At 45.9% G+C, this 19,798-nt stretch overlaps 1 protein-coding gene across 10 annotated transcripts in view; it reads left to right on the top strand.

The window, feature by feature from the left end:
• The window catches only part of Dab1 (DAB adaptor protein 1), a 768,539-nt gene that overhangs the window by 719,508 nt on the left and 29,233 nt on the right, over positions 1–19,798 (top strand). For 5 of the 10 annotated variants that reach the window (XM_010603631.1, XM_010603629.1, XM_010603624.1 and 2 more), the window contains 2 exons: positions 16,810–16,860; positions 16,952–16,999. The exons of 2 other annotated variants lie outside the window; for them this stretch is intronic. In XM_010603631.1, the coding sequence (XP_010601933.1) occupies positions 16,810–16,860; positions 16,952–16,999 (99 nt within the window). The remainder of the gene's footprint in view (positions 1–16,809; positions 16,861–16,951; positions 17,000–19,798) is intronic. 3 more of the 10 variants (XM_010603632.1, XM_010603627.1, XM_010603625.1) reach the window with 1 other exon arrangement.

The following is a 19,798-nucleotide window of genomic DNA, read 5'->3' as shown; positions in this document are numbered from 1 at the left end:
GCCTAGGACACTAGTGGGTAGGTGTACTTTTGCATAGGAAGCCACTGAGGCTGAAGGAGGTCCGTTCCTCACCCACAAAGCCGGTAGGAAATTGCGAGTCAGAGTGCAGGGCTGGGTTGCGTGATTTTCACTGACAGTAATGGTGGGAGTGATCCCTCGGCCTTCACCGGCCTCTCATTGCTCAGGTCTCCCAAGTGGTGAAAAGAGCAGGCTTCCTCCTGAGGCTCCGTACTCCCTGGCAGGAGGTGACCACCTCTCTCCTGCCGTGGACTAAGTCCCAAGTAGAGGCCCCTGTGGGGGTCATTCCTGATTCTTCACCCTGCCGGGCACACTGCTTCCTCCTCCCAGGTGCGTGTGGACTCTAAAGAACAAATTTCACTGAGAGCTGCCTGCCTCTGAAGCCCCAGAGGGCTCTCGTCGTGTTGCCCTGCCTCCCATCCTCCACATGCCCAGTGTGCTTTTCTGTGAGGTCTGTGGCATTTGTCTGGCATTTGCCTGATTTTCCTTGCCCAGAATAGAATTCAGCTTCTTTGCCACAAATGTAGGAAGAGTCAATCCATTAGTGTGAAGAATTGCAATTCTCCTGACAACTATTCCCTGCCTTCCTCCGCAACCCCCATCTATTATGGCAAATAAATTTTCATTCACAATTCAGCAGTGGAGTTTTCCTTTAGTTTGAAATCTGGATCAAGATGTTGCATAATTGGATTAAATCTAGTCTGAACATTTGTCAGTTTCACTTCCTCATTAAGCACCACATTGTAGAGAAATTATAATTATTGCAGTGCAGTTAGCATCGATGTCACAAAAGGACAGGCTGTGCCGCAGAGCGAGAAGGGAATCTGAATTTATGTATTCCCACAGATGGAGTAGGTGGCTGGCCCTTTTGACATTTCTTAGGTGGACCTCCTCAAGGTACAACTTCAGAAATGTGGTCCTGAGGCGGAATCTTGAATTCCTACAGTCCTAGAAGTAATGGGACCATTAAAATGAGAATATCAGGCTTAGCCGTAGCTCCAGGGCAAGAATGTTTCAAGAATCTTTGTGATGGGTGTGGAGTACACTTCCTGGTGGTGAGGCTTCAGTGCACAGTACCTGTGATGCCAGACCTTCATTACTTTGAATCTGCAGTTCCGTAGCCAGGAAGCCCTTCTTTTGCATTCCTTTACAATTTCAATTCATTCATTCAGTCACTGGGCAAATGTGCATGGGCAAGCTACCTATCAGCTGGTGCTGTGCTCCCCAGGAATATAGACAGGTAAGATAGGCTGCTTAGGAACATTAATGGCTATAAGATGACAGAATTGTAAGATGACTGCGGTGACTGTCATTAAGGTGCAGAGGGGCTACAGACAGGACGCCATGGGAACGTAGCAGAAAGTCAGGAGACTCTGTTCAGTGACGTCTTCACCCAGCCCATGCAGTTGGAGTGGAATCTTAAAAGATAATGGGTGCCAGGGATTTAGCTCAGTGGTTCTGTCACCTGCCTTGCAAGCATAAGGTCCCGAGTTCGATCCCCTGTACCCAAAAGATAATGGGAGTTTGTCCCTAGGGAAAGGCGGGTGCAGTATTCAGGAAGAGGGCACTGAATACTTAAAGATGGAGAAAAGTCCTACATCTTCCCCGATGAGGAGCCTGAAGGGAGAGGGCACCAGATCCCTTCATGGGAGCAGATGAGGACAGGAAGGAAGCTGGCCCCAGGAGACTGAGATGTGCTGAGAAATGGGAGTCTGCCAGAAGGCTCTGATGCTTTCAGGTGGTACAGCGTCACTGTACGGTGTGACTCTCAGCATCACTCCGGTGACTGGCGGCAGGTGGCTTAGCAGGTGGGGAGAGCATTAAAAAGCTAATGGAATTACCTAAGTGCATCCATCAAGAGAGTGAGGAAAACACCATGTACTCTGGGCCATTTAATGGAGAGAATTTAATGGGACGAACTAGTTACAAAGGCTTTAGAAGAGCAGAGAAACCAAACGGGGACAGTGGGGCAGCCCAGACTGGTGAAACTGGCTCTAAGGACAAAGGAAGGAGGTGGTGTTGGTAGAGACCTGGAGCAAGGGCTGCCAGGTAGACAGCAGAGAGGGAGCTGCCCATCCTGACTGAGGACCATGGAGAGCAGAGGGGCTGCAGGAGACTCAGCCGCTGCTGGAATACTGCCTGTGGAGAGCTGGGAAGGAAATCACTGCTTCTGCCTTCTTCCCACCATCCAGTTTCCGGCCACTGGCTCCCCTGACCATGCCTCAGTGGAAGTGAGTGGCCAGGGAACCTGGCAGTGTCACATCCGGGCATCAGCCCCTGTGACACAGTGCGGAGGAGGGGATGGGCAAGACTGCGTCTTAGGGCAGAGAGGCAAAGAGCCGCTGTGGGTCCAGACCAGAAGCAAGGCAGTATAGACCAGAGAACAGAATGGGTTTGAGTGCATAACAGGTAGAGGAACTGGAGGAGCTTGCAGATGGGGTTGTGGGTAGGTGTGAGACAAGCCTGGAGCCCCAGATGCCTCTGAGGTGGCACACTGAGAGGTCGGGTAACAGGCAGCAGGGACCCAGTTCCCATTTCCTCCCCCCTATAGGCTCTGTCACTTATACACACACATAGCTTCGTATCACTGACGTCCTTTCTATCTGCTGACTTCGGGTTCTAGTCAAAGATGGCAGCAACACCTTTCACTGTCCTTTGACCTCAGCTCATGACTTACTGTGTCATAGGCATCGTTTGAATGATATCGAGCTCATTTTTCCCATGTCCAAACATTAGGCTGTATAATGATAGGGGAGTCCAGCAGAGCTGCAGACAGGTCACTGCTCAGTCATTCCTGGAACTTGTTTTCCACAAATGTGAATGGGGATGGGGACAAGTGACAGCACATGCAGTGGCTTGGTGCCTTGTGTGTTCCTTTGTGTATTGGGAAGAGGCGTGTCTGGTTAAAACAGTGATCACTCCATTTCTCCGCTGAAACACCTGCTGCTGGCCCCTGGAGCATCGCTCTTCAAAGTTCTTATGAAGCCCAGGAACCTTTATTTCAGTTAAACATGGCTGGTAGGCTGCCACATAAATGAAAGAGGAGATGTTGCTGAGACCACGTGGGAGCCTCACGACCTACCCACCAGGAATATGTCTCCTGAAGGACACTCTGAAGAATAGAAGGTTCTGGAAGGGAGGAAGGTAGTGTGAAGATCACTGTCCCAAAGAACCCAGGAATTAACTCCCCAGGTAGATGTGGGGACTTCAGAGGAAATCCGCCAGGTTGCTCCCCCCAGAACTTGGTCATCCATAGTTTAATTCATGAACACAAATCTGGAACCTACTCTTTGGCAGACCATAAAGCAACAGGAAGAGCATGAAATTTGAGGTCAGTCAGAGCCCTGCGCGTCTTGGCCACATGGCTCTAGGACAATTGCTTTCTTTCTATATCTTTACTGACCAGGTAACAGGATGAGAAGGGACATGTCCTTGCATTATTGTGGGGATAAAATAAGAGATGTGTGTTTGTCATAGACTAGCACTCAGTAGCTGGAAGGTAACAGAGTAAAATGAAATTAGGAGTGTTGACTTTGTGGCTTGAATACTGGGCCTTGGGAGTTTTCTCCCTCAGTGACCAGCTATGCTATAATAAACCTACTCTGCCTCGGAGGGTGTTGACTTAAGAAACTACCTCCTAGAGTTCTTTTGAGAACTAAATAAGTGGCACACATAAGACATCTATAACAGTGCCCAGCACACGGTAGGTACTCAGTAATCATTGGCCATTATGTCACCATAGACTATTATTCAGACAAATACTATGCCAGTACTTCAACAGATAAGAGGTGAGCAGGAGGCCTGGCCATGAGGGTACCACCCATCTACTAGAGGGAGTAAGGTTGGGGTACAACCCAGAAATAATGTCAGTGAGTCATCTTTAACTCCAAGTCTAAGAGGGCACTGAGACTGCAGAATAGCACCGTAGCTATAAGACCCGGTCTTAATCCTCTTGAGCTCCTGTATCAGGTGATTGAACAGCAGAGAACTACTTGCTTCCAGAACTTCTTGCTCTGTCCTTTCTCCAGCATGTGGATGTGGGCTGGGGAATTACAACCTTGAAATAGGAATGTGGGGGGATGGGGATATAAACATTCTCTGTGCTTAATAGAGGTGATAAACAATTGTAATTATCAGATACCGAGCACCACAACAAGTATACTAGATACGTTTGAGACTCTGAAAACTACCTTACAAAGTAGGTCTCTTCTATCCTATAAGGGGTATTGAAGATCAGACACATTGAAGCATGTAGCACAGTTGGAAAAAAATACTAAGAATCTACTCCACCTCTCTTTGATCCTGAAACTAGGGTGGCCTAGTTTATCATCCAAACTAGTACACTTTTGAAAGTGAAGTGGACTGCTGTTAGCAATCCCACCCGGATGATAGACAAAAACAGTTACTATTAGAAGCAAACTAGGGTCACCCTTCCCACTGCTGGGAGATGCTTTTCCTGGGGAACCGAGCTTCCTCCAAGACTAGAACACAGGAGGTTTCAAGCAGAAAGCAGGAGGCGTCTGATCACCTTGTTCCTGAAGCTCCTGCCCTGCAGTGCTGCCTGTACCAGAAACAGGCAGTGTGACTCTCAGGACCCAGGTGCCCGGCACACCTCTCTCCTCAGTGGGCTCCAGTAAGACCTCTAGCAGATCTATCGCAGGGTGGGAAAATAGGGTTGGGGCTATCTGTTCACTACTGACAGCTGCTGCTGTGAATCTGTCATTATTCCTCTACTACAGATCATTAACATCCTCAGAACCCTAACTACAGCATCCTAACGAGCAATGTGCTAATTTCCCATAAATAGCCCCCAGTGCTGGCACTCGTTCTCCAGTGATACAGTAACTCGGCTTTTCTGGAGAAAGCATCATGTTGAGGTTCACTGTGTATGTCTTTTGTGTTTGTTTGTTTGTTAAGTAAAAACTAGATAAACAATCCCAAGGGTTAAGAAAATACACACTACTGACAATCCCAACCCAAAGGGAACAAAACATGTGTCCTGGTGTATGTGTGTGCGTGTGTGTGTGTGTTTGGTGACTTAGAAAGGAAGTGAGGAACCAACATTTTCTGGCCACTTACTGGGCCTGGGGATGCATGCAGCACCTCACAAGCTCTGCCTAGTCTAGTGATTGTAAAAGCTATGTCACAGGACAGTCATTTGGGACACTTTTCAAAGCACGACTTCCTGGGCCCCAGCCCTCTAGATCTGCACTGCTGTATTAAGAGAGATTTCCAAGACTTGCCCAATGAACTCTGACCCTCAGGAAAGCTTGTGGAGTTTAATTAAGATGACAACCATAGTTTTCTTCGTTTTAAGAAGATTGAGGGTTAGGGCTAAGGAGAGAGGGAAGCAAACAGTAACAGTCCAATTGTGCAGGATAAATCCTTTGCCCCTCTCTGCACTCATAAGGGGCACCTTTGTTTGGGTGAGTTTCATGCTCCCCTTTTACACTGCTTTCCCCCTCTCTGCCTCCCTTTTTCCTGTGTGCTGTAGAGCTCTGCCCATGTCACCTCATGCAGCAGGCAGGCAGTGTGGCTGTCCTCACTTCTGCGATGGGTCCTCTCCCACCCACTGCAGGTGGTCAGCCTGGTGCACAGTGCTTCTCCCCTCCTCTCTTGCAGTTTCCAATCCTGTGGTCTTTTTTGCTACTTCTGTTTCGCTGTGGTTTCCACAGTCACCGAGGAAGTCCTAGCCCCCGCTTCCTCCTGCCATCATTGCAGGGGTGACGCTTGCAGAGTGGTCTGGCCAGGACCCCCCAAGAGGCTTGGGATGGATGGGGAAGGGCGGGCTTCTAAATCGCCACTTCAACTATGGCTTCTAGAACCTCTGCCACTCACCCTTATCTTCAAACATGGCTCATTTATACTTTTTGTTTTCCTTACCCTGGCATAATGATTAACAGCACATAGTATTCCGAAGCTATGAAAATACTGTGCCTGCCATTTACTAGCTGTGTGGCCCTGGGAAGGTTATTAGCCTTTCTGTACCTCCATTTCCTCGTCTGAAAATGAGGTCAGGGAGAGCACCCACATCTGTTGTGATGAGAAAATGCATTATAACTTTAAAGCACTTAGAATAATATCTAGAACACAGAGAGGAATTTCTGTCTAAGCACTGGCTATAATATTATTGTCTTTCATTACCCTTGCTGGAGCAAGAAGATTTGAGATCTTAGCGTAGCTATTTGAACATTCCTCCCTCTTTAGTCCCGAAGTCATGGCTTATGTTTTCTTAGTATGTTTGTCAAACCAAAAATAATGTTCTCAACCACTGGTGTCCTATCCAAGCAAATGTGGGCCACTTTTACTTGAAGGGCCTTTCCTTGAACCACTGTGGCAAACGCACATGGAGAGAGGGTCTCTGCTATTGGTGTCAGTGTTAAGATCTCATTGATGGTGCTATCTTCATTCCCTAGCTGCATAATCTCTCAAAACAAGGTGTCCAAAGTCAGAGAACAATCAGGAAAATAATCCAGACATTGGGTATGTTATCAGTCATTACAGAAACCTACAATCCCAGGAAAGAACATGTTTGCAAAGATCAAAAGTTCCTTGGACATGTTAAATCTGAGAGACCAAAACATAGGCTACAATTGCCATGCCAGTAGCTAGCAGCCAAAGGGACAGCAAGATTAGATACCAGGTACTTCAAAGAGTGAAGAAGGTCTCAGACGTCTGCTACCCTGAGCTACTGAGAGATTCACTAATAAGACCTTGAAAGGCTTGATGGAGATAATATCCAGAGACTAGAAGGGTTGGAAGTCCAATGCATTTCTGATCTCGTAACGTGTTTTGAAACATCTCCCCAGTACTTTTGAAATCAGAACTAGGACCACTTACCCTAATTATAAAGTTTCATGAGTTCAAATGACAGAATGGGTACGACATCTTTTCTGGGATTCTTAAGGGCAAATGCCATGTCTTTGGGAGCATAATATGTGCACGCGTGCGCATGCGTGTGTGTGTGTGCATGTGTGTGTGTGTATGCGTGTGTGTGTGTGTGTGTACACATGCATTCTAAACATTGACAACACCATATGGACTTCCATACTCTTCATATCATAAGTCACACTGGTGCCAAATCTCTTTCTCTTTGGTTTTGCATTGTACTGTAAAACTAAGTTCATCCATTTATTCACTCCACTTTTTTTTTTTAATTGTCATTTCATTGTACTTTTCCTCTCTGCGCTGGCTGCTGGAAGTGTTAAGAATATAAAAACCTGTGCAAGGAACTTGGCATTTCCACAAGGTCACAGACTTTAGTACAGAGCTCAGTTGACCATTATAACCAGGCATGTGTGATGCTCATAGAATCATCTCACCCACCTTGAAGGTCACGGAAGAAGGCTTTGAAGATAATCACTAGACCCAAGTTTCTAGAGACACATTAGAATTCTCTTGATGAATGAAGATGGAAAAGATCATGAATTGGAGGGAATATTTTATGACAAATCCTAAGAGAGTAAAAAAAAAAAAAATCAACTTAGAGACCTGTTAAGAGGATGTTTAAAATTGTGACACAAAGTTATGGACTATTTGTAAGTTGGACAATCAGCGGAGACAGTTGAGGAGAATGCTTTTCCGAATATCCTCTGAACTTCAGACCTTTTGGCTGCCTTCCAAGTCTGGACTGCTGATGAATATGTCTCAGATGGGTCCTGGAGATCTATAAAGTGCAGTAACCCTCACCCCAATGTTTTACATGTGAGCAGGCCAAAGTTTCCTGGGACCTTCATTTCCTTGTTGTAAAAACTGAGCCAGGCTGATTGGCGTATGACCTGGCCCTGGCTTATTGTCTCTTCTGAGTCTGCAACCATGAGAGGAGTTATGACAGAGTGGAAGGGGACTGCGCTAGGAGTTGGGAACTCAGCATGTCCACACATACTTGCCACTAATATTCTTAATGAGGTTGAAAATGTTGGAAGCATGAGTATCTTCACTTGAAAATAAAGTATATAAGGTTGAGTTAAGTTAGAGATTTCTAGTCTCTTCTGCTGTCCTGCAATTCATGAAATGGCTTACAATACCATCAGATATACACTAGAAAATGTCCGTGTTCCAGACACACACTGTCCTGGCCAGGCAGTGTGATATATGACCTTGTGGAGGTCTTGCTGTGGGTCAGCACCATGCTAGACGCTGCCTTGAGTCTTCTCCTGGCTGACCTTAACACAGCCTTGTAAGGTGGGCTGAACCCTAATACCAAGAGGAAGTGCAAAGGATGAGTGTGCTTGTCAAATGCTGTTCATACAAACGGAACTCTTCTCTGGCACTTTATGTTGGACCCGGATTCCAATCTGAGTGGCACTGAAGCCATGAGAACCTTACCTGCTCTGAGATAGAACCCAGCCCCCAGGTGTGACAGTCCTCACATCTGATTCCACTTAGCATTCTCTGGTTTTCCTAACTTGGCTGTTCCAACTTGGGAAGGGGTGGCTCTCCCAGGAGCTCAGGTCGGCATGGGGCCCCATTCAGGTGGGCACTCTGGAGGAATTTATTAATCATTAAGTTCATACCTTGAGTGTCAAGCCCAGGAAGGAAGAAGTGAATAAGAAAGTGAATTTCTGAGTCGGTAAAATCTTCATTCCTCAGGAGAAGAAAAAAAACATTCTGCAGAGTGGCTGTCAGAGCAGCAGGCAGAGCCCTCCCGACTATTTTTTCCTCTGCTGTGACATCTCTCCATTTGTGGCTGCCTCTGATTTGCTCTGCATTCTGCCGTAGCCTCTGCTCCTGTCTCTTGATTTCGGATCTATCCCAGATTTCTTGCTCCCTGTTAGGGGGCCATCTGGACCACAGCAGTAGCCTCTCAGAGGAGGAGGAGGAGGAGGAGGTGCACTGGGGAGGGAGGACTTGCTCCCTTGTCAGCCTGCTGACAGGAGCCGGTTTCACATCCCCACCATACCCAGTCAGCCCCTACTCAAAGCACTGCATGGACACCAAATCATGTTAGGAGTTTTTGAAAAATCCTTGAGTTTTGGCTAATGTAGAGCTAGCATAATAAACTTCTAAAAGGAAAAGGAGGAAGGAAGAGATGAGTACAAAGTCACTCCCTGCGCTCCTTGACAGCCCTGTGGCTGTGATGGTTTTTCCAGTGTTTCTTCTAAATTCCCATCAGTGGCCCTGTGTTGGTTTCACTCTGAAGTAGGTGCATTATTATGGGTTTAAGGTCGCTCCCCACTGTCCTGACCACAGCACTGCCACTAGCAAGCCCCCACTGTGCTTGTGCTATCTGTAAGTCTACCTTGGTGTCTACCTTCCCTGACCCAGCCAGATCGAGCTGGGTACCGTCTGTTTCATGATCATAAGGACAAGAGTTGGACGGTAGTACTGCTGGCATGAATTGCACTGTCACTCTGAACTAGGCACTAAATACAAAAGGATCTATGTGAATTTTTTCCCTTAGAATATAAGCTGTGTGATGGTGTCCAGTTTGCTTTCTTCCTCATGTTGCAGACGGATGAGACTGTTCACAGATGCTTAATAAATGGTGTGGAGTGCACGAATGGCTGGTTGTCATAGTCATGTGACAGACATCACTGTCACCGGTAGCCCTCATTTCCCACACCTCACAGTCTGCCTTGCCTCTACTTTGTCACTGTCACTGAGATCATACTCATTTAGGGTTTTTGTCTTACTACACAATCATCATCTGCCTACAAGTTACACCACCAACCTCATCCTCAGGTATGTTTTCAAAAGCAATATTGCATTCGTTTTAGGAAATCTGGGCATGACAGTATGGACTTGCCATCTATCTGTTGTCTGTCTGTCTGTCTATGATAGGTATAAGGAATGTAAAGGAAGAGGGAAGGAGTGGGGTAGAATGATTGACCAGATTCCCAGAACAGCCCAGCCTTCCAGGTGTTCAAAACAGGGCAGATCCCCAAACAGGAGCTGCTGCACTGATTGTTCACCTAGGAAGACTGTGTTGCACCCTCCACTGCTTATCCAGGTGACCTTGCTCCTCCCGAGGACCAGTATTTCTCAAGCTTTTCCTGTGGCCTGGTACCCGCCTAACCTCACTTACTGTTTTAGTCGGCCTTGTGTTACTACAACAAAATACTCAAGTGAGTAGCTTTAGAAAGAGAAGGGTATATTTAGCTCATGGTTTTGGAGGTTTGAGAGCATGGCTCCTGCATGGGCTCAGTTCTGGTGAGGACCTCATGGTGAGGGGCAGATGTCAGTATTGGAAGTGTGTGTCAGTTACTTTCTCATTGCTGCAACACCATACTCAACACCCACAAGTTAAAGGAGGAAAGATTTATTTTAGCTCACACTTTGTAGAGGTTTCAGTCCATAGTCAGCTGGCTCCAAGGCAAGGCGGGAAAGTTAAAGGGGCATGGCAAAGGAGAAACAGTCTGTGGCATGGCAGGAAACAGAAAGCCTCCCTTTCCCTTTTATTCCACTCAAGCTACAAGCCTATTAGTTGGTCGCACTCACACCCAGGATAGTCCTTTCCATCATCCACACCCAGAACTATGCTAAAGTAGTTATCAGAATAATCCAGTTATCACACCCGTGATCCAGCCACCTCTCAAAAGCACCATCTAGGATCACATGAGGCCCTGAGGGGAACAACTAGACAAGCTGTAACGCAGAGTGAGTGGTCATATTTTGAAAAGAAAAAGAATGCTTGGGGCCAAACTTACTTCTTTAAAAAAAATCCTTTCCTGAGAATTAAGAGGTTTCACAAGAACTACCGAAGGGTTTGCAAGAGGAACAGTTTATACCCTACTGATCTAAGAACCTACCCCTAAGCCCCAACTTGCAAAATTCCACCACCTCCCTACATGGCCATCCTGGGGTGCAGGCTTTAAATCAAAGTCTTCCTTGTGGGGACAGAAGATACTCAAACCATAGCACCTGCCAAGCAATTCAACAGTTACCGTCCTTCTTTCCCTTCTTTCTTTACTCCTTCCATCCCCCTCTCTCTCCTTCCTTCCCCTCTGTAATTTTGGAAAGGAAATCCACTGAAATTTTCCTCTGCCTTTGCCATGCTGTTTTCATGGATGTCTGTCTATCTTCCCCTTGCTCCTTTGAACAAGCCTGGTTCATTAGCATCACGATCCCTGATTTGCGGAGGAGGAAACTGAGGCTTAAGTACAAAATACTAGTGTTGGAGCTGCACTCTAGACTGAAAGCTGCTGTGCCCCATAGCTTGCTTGCTCTCTTCTTCTTCTTCCTGCTGCTCCTCCCCTTCTTCTCCTCCTTCTCCTCCTTTTCCTTCTCCTTCTCCTTCTCCTTCTCCTTCTTCGTCTTCCTCCTCCTCCTCCTCCTCTTCCTTCTTTTCCCATCTCCTAGGACAGTGACGGCAAACCTTTTAGAGTTTCCAGTGGTACAAATAGCTGTGGTACCCATGATATAGGTTCACCACCACCGTCCTAAAATCATCACATGCCCCACTTTTAGGTATCCACTATTTCAAAAAGCAAGTAAATTCATTTTCTTGACCAGAGGTGAAAGAGAATGGTCAAGAATGTGGAGTCAGATCCTACATCCCCAGCTGCCCTGCTCATTCACATTAGCCTCCTCTGATCTGCTCTGTGCCCTGAACTGTCCAGTGTACCTGACTGGCTTATAGTGCCAGGATAAGATGCTGACGAGTTCCTTTCACCAGTGTTCCCCCTCCTGTCTTCCCCATTAACAATGGCCATTTTAAGGGCCAGTTTAATTTTTAGGAAGTGAGATTTAAGCATTAATTGTTCATGGAATTACACTTGTGGGCACTTTGGTAGAAGATATAATCTTCATTATAAGTTTTAAGCATTTCCCTCCAACCCTCTAGACAACCTTTGGAACCCTCCTGAAGTGGTGCCTGAGGGAAAGAAGGCTGTTGGCTGCCAAAATGAGGTCTTTCCATAGTTAGAGGCACCTTTTCAGTTGTTATAGAGACAAGTCCTCAGAATGGCACCAGCTCCTCCTTAGACAGGACGCCGAGCCCAGCAAGAACACTGAGACCCACGTCCCAGGAGGTCCTGAACACTTGGGCATAAATGGGACTCCATTTTGTTTGAGTGTCGATGAGGCTTCATGAATTTCCTCTTAAAACATGCATCTTAACTTCTTTTGAAAAGCCTCACAAATTCCTGGCTCTAGCTGAGCCCAGGCAATGAAAAAAGCCTTCTGTCCAGAAGGCAGTTGCTGTTTTTACAAACTGAATTTCAGTTTGAAGGACTGTCTAGACATAGCAAAGAATTTAATTCCCCTGAAGAAATTTTCCAGTCCATGCAAATGTAGGCTATTCTTTTAAAGACTAGAAAAGAATATATAAGGAAGGAATGTGTCTAGTATTTAAAAGCACCCACTCACTGGAAGTTTGTTTTTTTACTTACTTTTTAAAATATTTATCTAGAATTGTGTGGTTGAATACAGTAGCCACATGCAGCCACTTAGCAGGAAATTAATGTAAAGTAAATACAGTTTAAACTTCAGTTCATCAGTCATACTAGTCCTGTCTGAAGTCCACAGCAGCCACCTGTGGTCCCTACCGTATTGGACAGGAGAGTTGTAGAGTGCACCATTATCACAGAAAGTCTTCTGGGGCAGAAGAGGGAAAACACTCACTGAAATCATACTTTCTGTGCCCCATTTTAGACCAGCTCCCCTTCCTTCCTGTAGTTCTCCACTTGCCAAGCAGAGTTATTCCCACTGCTTTCTGCCTAGAAGTCGAAAAGTGGCTGTTTACTCTTGGCTAAAGGTGACGGAAAGCATAAACTGCTAGATACCCCAGAAGGAATTAGTCTTCATTAGCATGTGCCTTTCCTGCTAAATCTTTCACTGGGGAAAGGCAACATGCATTCAGATGTCTGGAATCACGAGGTGCCCTTAATTGTTCCTACCCTGGTGCAGTAACAAATCACTCAAGTTAATCCATTTCTCCTGAGCCTTCTAAAGGGATAATTGAATTCACTCTTTTGCTGCTTTGATCTGAGTTCCAAAAGCACCATGCCCTCCCCCACCCACTGCTGTCCACCCTGAGCTGAAGGGTGTGGCTCTTCTCTGAGCTTATGAGAGCTAGGATAGTGAGTTACTCATTTTTTGTATCTCCATTGTCTAGCCACGATGTGTCATGTGGGAAGCACCCCAGTGCATGTTTGTTGAAGAAATTAATTAATCAATTACCTAATCAATCAAGATGCCTTCAGTTTTCCCAGTAAGACTTTCACTGATTATTTCTACAGAGAATCCATTCCCCACTACAGTGATTTGCAAGTCTGGCTGCTCATTAGACTCACCTGGGGAGCTTTTAAAAACTACTGAAGCCAGGGCCCCCTCCTAGCCCAATGGAATCCAAGCCCCAGATTGTGGGGCTCAAGACCAGGGTTCTGTAGACGCTCCCCCAAAGAATGGATTGTACAGCCAGGATGAGCACCATGGTGTAACCAGCCCCTTCATGTGTGGGCCTTATTTTGGAGCAATGAAGTTTGAAGACGATGAAACAGGAAGTGGCAAGCAGTGGGGGATGACAAAATGTATGTTTATTAGAAAGAATAAAAGGAAAAGCTCCCTACTTGTCCAGGAGGGGTTCCTTAAGGGCGACATCATAGGCGGTCAAGACTATTGGCTTTTTTACACCGTTTTTGGTACCAATGAATGGTGTACGTGACACTTCTCAGTGATGTTCCGGGTTGCAGGTAGGCCTTTGATGTCCAGAAAATAGGCTGCTCTCATTGCATTTCACTTCCTCCTAGACTTTTTCCATTTGTTTAGTGACCTGTTCTTTGTCCCTTGAGTTCCATTAGGCCCTGATAGTCATTTGCGTAGGTTAGTTATTCAAGCCCTCTGGTGTGTTAGCTCACTTAAGCCCTGATTTATACTTTACTTTAGGTCAGCTACTCAGGACCTGGGCGCTATCTGCCTACCTTCCTCTGTCTCCTGGTGTCAGTGGCAAGGTTCTCACTGGGTAGCTAGAAGTAGGGGCTGGTTCTTTTTAATGTTTTTTCCCTTTTGATATTTACACTGCAAGTCCTCTTTCATGCACTGTCATTTTTACCAGGAGAGGAAAATCATTCTGATAGTTACCTTCCTGGGTTATGGAATGGTACTGTCCCTGTTGCTCCAAAAAGAGGTTATAGGAAGGGAAATTCCTTATAGGAGCTGTATTGTTTCTCTGAGGACTCAAGATAGAACTACACTGCAACATCTCAGGAGAATATATCTTCTTTTAAATTCCTCCCTAGAGGCTGAAGTTGTGAGTACATTTGATATCATGTTGAGTTTTTAAAAGCAGAATACAATGCTACACGCATGCTATGATAGTAAATATGGAAAAATATATCTATCAAAAGAAAACTGACTTAAAGAATATAAAATGAAACTGTAGTCAGTCATGTAAGAGGTATAGATATGGGGAGATCAGGGAACACCTTCCAGATCCTGCACATAAGTCTCAGCTGGGAAAAGAAGTATCTGCTGGAAGGATCTCCCTCTGGCTGGAGGAAGTTAACTGGGTATCACTAAAGACCCCAACAGACAGGGAGAAGTAAGCCCAAGCAGTGACCCAGATGGAGCAGAACTCCTAGTTTACCTCTGAGTAAGGTAAACTCAGCACTAGGTACCAAGGACAGAGATACTGAGAATCTGCTCAAGCCAGGCTGTAGTTAGAAGCAAGGTGAGGAGAAGAATATGGGGTCCAGAACAGACTGAGAGGTTCAGGATAAAGAGTGGAAAGTTGGGAAGTGTTGAACATCTCATCACACAGTGTCTGGCTTGTGATTTTGGATGGAAGAGTTTTCTAACGTGAGGCACCCAGCAAGATTGTTGTTTCTTCTTTCTCTTTCTAGTACCAAGTACCAAGTAGTACAATCTTCCTAATATTAAAAAGTGTATACTTGCATTGTTAAAGTGAACCAAAAATAAGATCAGTAGATGGAACATAGTGGCTGCTATGTGTTGTGCATCTACAGTGTGCCTGATACCAAATAATACGGCACAAATACCACAGTTCATTCTTCCAGTAATCCTGAGAGGATGTCAGCATTGCCAACCCCACTTTAGAAGTGAGAAGGCTGAGGTTAACTGACCTGTCCAAGGCCACACACTCGGCAGGTGGCACAAGTAGGGTTTGGTCCACCGCTCCATGATTCCAAAGAGATACATGTCTTCAAACACCAGAACAAGCTTCATCAGACTGTACACAAATCCCCCCATCCTGTGACAGCGCTCACATCTCGTGACCTCACCAAAGGCCACCTCTTTTGTCACCGGCCCACACTGGTGAGCCTCCCACATTTTCATTATGTGGGACATGGTGAGGCTTTTATGAGGCTTCACCACAGGCTGTTTTTCAAATTTATTTAATTCATCCATCATGCTCTGAAGCCATTTGCTTTTTTATATTGGACAGATGTAATGAGATTTTGGACACTAAAAAATGTTTTTATTAAAAGTTATGACCCAGAGCTAGTTGGTAGGGGCCCTGCCATAAATCCCTAGGAATGTGTGAATTTATAAAGGATGTAGCAACATAACCTTAACCTTTAGGCCACACAGTAGATTATAGGATCACTTAGACTCGTACTGTCTCACCTCAGCTCCCTATTTCTAGCCTAATAATAATAATAGTCGTTACATAGTTATTTGCTGTGGTGGCTTTTAATTCCATTGTAGCCACGGTTGAGTTATAGTGAGCCACAGCCTAGTAGACCAGATGGCCAACAGCTGGGTTAGTGGGGAATTTGCCTGAGGACCTTGTGACCTGTGATGGTAGGCTCATTGGTTCTCCTTCTCTGTTCTGTGTTGTGTGCCTGGGACGAAAGAAAGAAAGTCACAGACACATTTTCTATAGATGGGTGAATGTGATTTCTGTCACGGGAGCAGTATTTTGGGACTACAAAGGTAGTTTTCCTACTCTTCACTGCCAACCTGAAGAACTCCTAAACTTAGGAATGGATGCAGTCATTTCTGTTCATGCATAAAACTCCATTTTAATGCCAGTCGTCACCAATTTATATTAAGGTCATACTACTTGGAAATCATCCAAAGAATAATTAGCTTGTACATGTAGACCAAAGCATGGTCATTAAAATATGCATGTATATTAAATATTATATATTATCAACAATATGCAATATGCACAAAATACAGTTAAAAGTTAAGAGAACAATTAGGCTTGGCCAGTTGCCAGTGACTTTTAAAGCTTGCATTTGTTTGTACGTTTTGAGCACTGTTAGGTAGTAGATCCTGCCAGAGCTGCTGAGGATTCAGGATATTAAATACCACACCATCCTAGCTTGCATAAGCCTCCGGTGGAGGAGGACATGTGTGTTGGAGGGTTTTCGGAGGGGCAGCCCTGCTCGGGGTGTTAAGGAGCACTCTGGGAAAGAGGTGTTTGGGGCGGGGAGGCCAGAAGCTGGTGATCACTGCTTTTGCAACGATGAGGAGGCATGTGCCTTGAGCAGCAAGGACAGCAGGCACAAAGGACAGACATAACTAGCTGCCGCCATAGCATGTGATATTTTTTCCCCCTTTTAAAAGAATAATCTCAAGTGTAAACCCCTTGCTCTTATCTATAGCCACTGTTGAGCCTGGCTGGGTAATGTCCGTAATTGCAGGAAGACGAATTTTCACCATACGATTCTACCATTGCTGTATTTCCTAATCAGCCCCACGTTTTATCATGTGCTTGTGCTGGAAGCGTATTCCAGGATTTTCACAGTCCATTGGCAACAGCTCCCGCCTACCAAGACTATGGGAGTGTAAACCATAGATACTGTCATCATTAAACTCATAAATCCATGTCATTGGTGTGTCATTCACTCCATCCTCATCCATCATCCCTTACGCTTTCAGAACAGCCAGCCGTTCGAGGACTTTGAGGAGCGCTTCGCAGTGGCCACACAGGTAAGATCGAGAGGGCCCTGCCTGCTTAACTCTTTCATGTCCCTGTGCCATCATCCCTTCCATGCTCATCACTCATGCCTTGTGGTTACAGAGCAGAAACCTGCCTGTGGACTTGGATGAGATTCTTGAGGCAGCAAAGGTAAGGCCTCAAGGTTCCGGGAAGTGAGGGCTCTTCTTGTCTTTCTTGTGCACCCAAGTTGATCCCAGCCATCTGGCTCAGCAGCAGGCTCTCTGTTGTTCACTGCTACCATGGGCCCCGTTCTCATGGTCACAGGAAGGCTGAGGTCAGAGCATGTGTCCACATGTGTGCAAATGTGCATGCAGGACAGGGTGTGTAGGAGAGAATGTAGCGCTCTGTGTTTTCCTTCAGGAAGTATTTTTGAACCTCCTGACAGGTCCCAGACATTGTGACATGGTGCTAGAAGAGCAATAGTGAGGAAGGCTCGGGCCCTGCTCCCGAGAAGCTCATAGTAGGACCTTCTGCAGCGGCATTGCACAAGGAAGAGGAGGGCAGGGCAGAGGAGGATAGGGTAGAGTAGCCTCACCCAGCCTCACTTGTATAGCATAGTGCAGTGTAGTATAGCATAGGACAGCAGGAATTCAGACACAAAGATGTGCAGGAACACCACTGGAAATCAAAAATAGGCCCAGCTGCTCTTCGTCCAGTACATACCCTCAAGTAGATGTCTTGGTCTGCAGCCCCTGCAGACTATCTTGCTCACACTGGTTGATACACAGACCTGTGAAAAGTGTCACCCCTACATACCTGGAAGTGTGAATAAAGTCCTTCCTGAACACCAGGAAGTGTGAATAGCAAACACTACCAGGAAGTAAACAGTGTCACTCCTGCATACCAAGTGTGAATAGTGTCCATCTTGAATGCTGGGAAGTGAACAGGAAGCCTCCAGGGCAGAGATCATCAGCTGTGGCAGCAATTTGGAATCGCTAGGAGAGCTTTCTAAAATTCTAGGGACTAGGGCTCTTCCTCACACCAAGGAATTCGGACTTTCTGGGGTGGGACTAGGAGGCATCAGTACTTTTCCCCAGACAAGGCTGAGAACCACTGGTCTGGACGTATCTGGTAAGCTGTTTTAGACTGTTGGGTGGCCTACAAATTCAGTTAAAAAAGTAGTCTTCTAATTGTCTCCTGGAAGAGGATTGGGAAAGCAGAAGGAAGCCAGGAGAGTTCTAGAAAGAAGAAGAGCTTGTACAAAAGCCCTGGGATGGCCACTCCCTTCCTAGCCCACTGTGCTCTGCCCTCTGTGACACTGTGTGGTGGGTCTTCATAGGCCTGTCTTTCTACAACCAGCCAGCTCACAACAGTAGGAACAGGAGCATGTCAAACCTGCTGCTGTCTCCTGCTCGTGGCAGAGTAGTTAAGGCGTGGCAAGGGTCCTGGGGCTCCTGATGCAAGATTATAAGGAGGAGGTTCCATGAGACAGTGTCTTAGGGGTCAGAATCTCCCACTAGGGCTCTAGTTGTTGTGGCCTAGTTCTCAGAAGGATCTTGAAACAGTAGTCATATAGCACTTTAGACTTTCCTGGGAACTATCACTTGTTCCTATGAAAACATAGTTGGGCAAGGCCAGCTTGATGGAGATATACAGGAGAGGCTTCCCAGACATCTCAGCTCCTTCTTGCCTGCCCTGGCCTTGGCAGCTTCTAGGGTCACTCTGCTTGCCCCAGCAGCCCAGAGAAGGGGCAAATCATCTCTCCCCACCAAAAGACATTAGACATGCCAGAGATGGAAGGACTTTCCTCTGGCAAGTAGATACCTTAAGGCAACATTTCAAACACCTTCTGGCAGGCATGCATCGTAGCAGAGGTCTTAGCACCCTTGGCTTCTAGGGGAGGAGATTGTAGAACAGGGCTTCTACCACTTAGCGAGGCTAACTAAGGTTTGGTGAAGGAACAGATATAAACCAGCTAGCAGTGCTAGTTCCTCTGTAGGGCAAGTCCATCCTGTCGTCTTGTAGCTGACTTGGCACCAGCAAATCCCTTACCCCAGCTGCAGTTAGCTCCTCTGTAAAACGTAGAGAGACAGTGGTACCATGCTGGTGGCTGTATGGCGTGCAGTGAGGGTCATACCTGATGATGATGTATGTGAAAGTGTATTGTAAGCCATAAAGCATTTTACAAATGTGGACTCTTAGTTTTATCCTCTTGGGGCCTTAAAAATAATTATTTTTGGATAGAACATGGTGTATTAGGTTACAAGTAAAAGGAATGGGGTTCATGGGGGAGGAGGCCTGCAAAAGTAGATATTCCAGATTTTCAATCATACATGGTTATTCAGATTATTTTTAATTTTATGGCCCAAGAATCTCCCTTTTCTATAAAATTTAATTAACTCGAGGTTCTATTTAAACAGCAAATCCAGTGGAATGAAATAACAATCTGTGTTTTATGCTTCCTTGTGTTTTTTCTCGTTTAATCCTTGAGTGAAAATCATCAGGCAAGAGGAGAGCTGATAGCTCAGAGAAGGAAGGTTATTTTAAAAGTTGTGCTTAAGGAGAAAATTAGCCAATAAATTATATTTACAATGTTAGTAAAAGTATGCCGCCAGTTCAACGCGTTTGAAATGTAAATTGCATGACTTAATTATTAACTTCATTTTAATATTTTCCTAACACTGAGAATAGGTGTGGGCCATTTTAAAAAATGTCAAGTTCCAGGGCCCGGGATTTAGCTCACTGTGCTTGCCTCACAAGCACAAGGTCCTGAGTTCAATTCCCAGTACCAAAAAAAAAAGTCAAGTTCCAATCATGGGGCGCCGTGGAGGCTTCATTTGAATTCATTAAAAATAGAGCCGTGCATGGTGGCGCACGTCTGTAATCCCAGCACTCTGGAGGCTGAGACAGGAGGATCGCTGTGAGTTCGAGACCAGCCTGGGCTACATAGGCTGACCAGGTCAGTCTCAACTACATAGTGAGACCCTG

Source organism: Fukomys damarensis, unplaced genomic scaffold, assembly GCF_012274545.1.
Source record: "Fukomys damarensis isolate Sample0158 unplaced genomic scaffold, DMR_v1.0_HiC HiC_scaffold_23, whole genome shotgun sequence".
Classification (NCBI taxonomy): Eukaryota; Metazoa; Chordata; class Mammalia; order Rodentia; family Bathyergidae; genus Fukomys; species Fukomys damarensis.
This window is presented reverse-complemented; position numbering and strand designations above follow the sequence as displayed.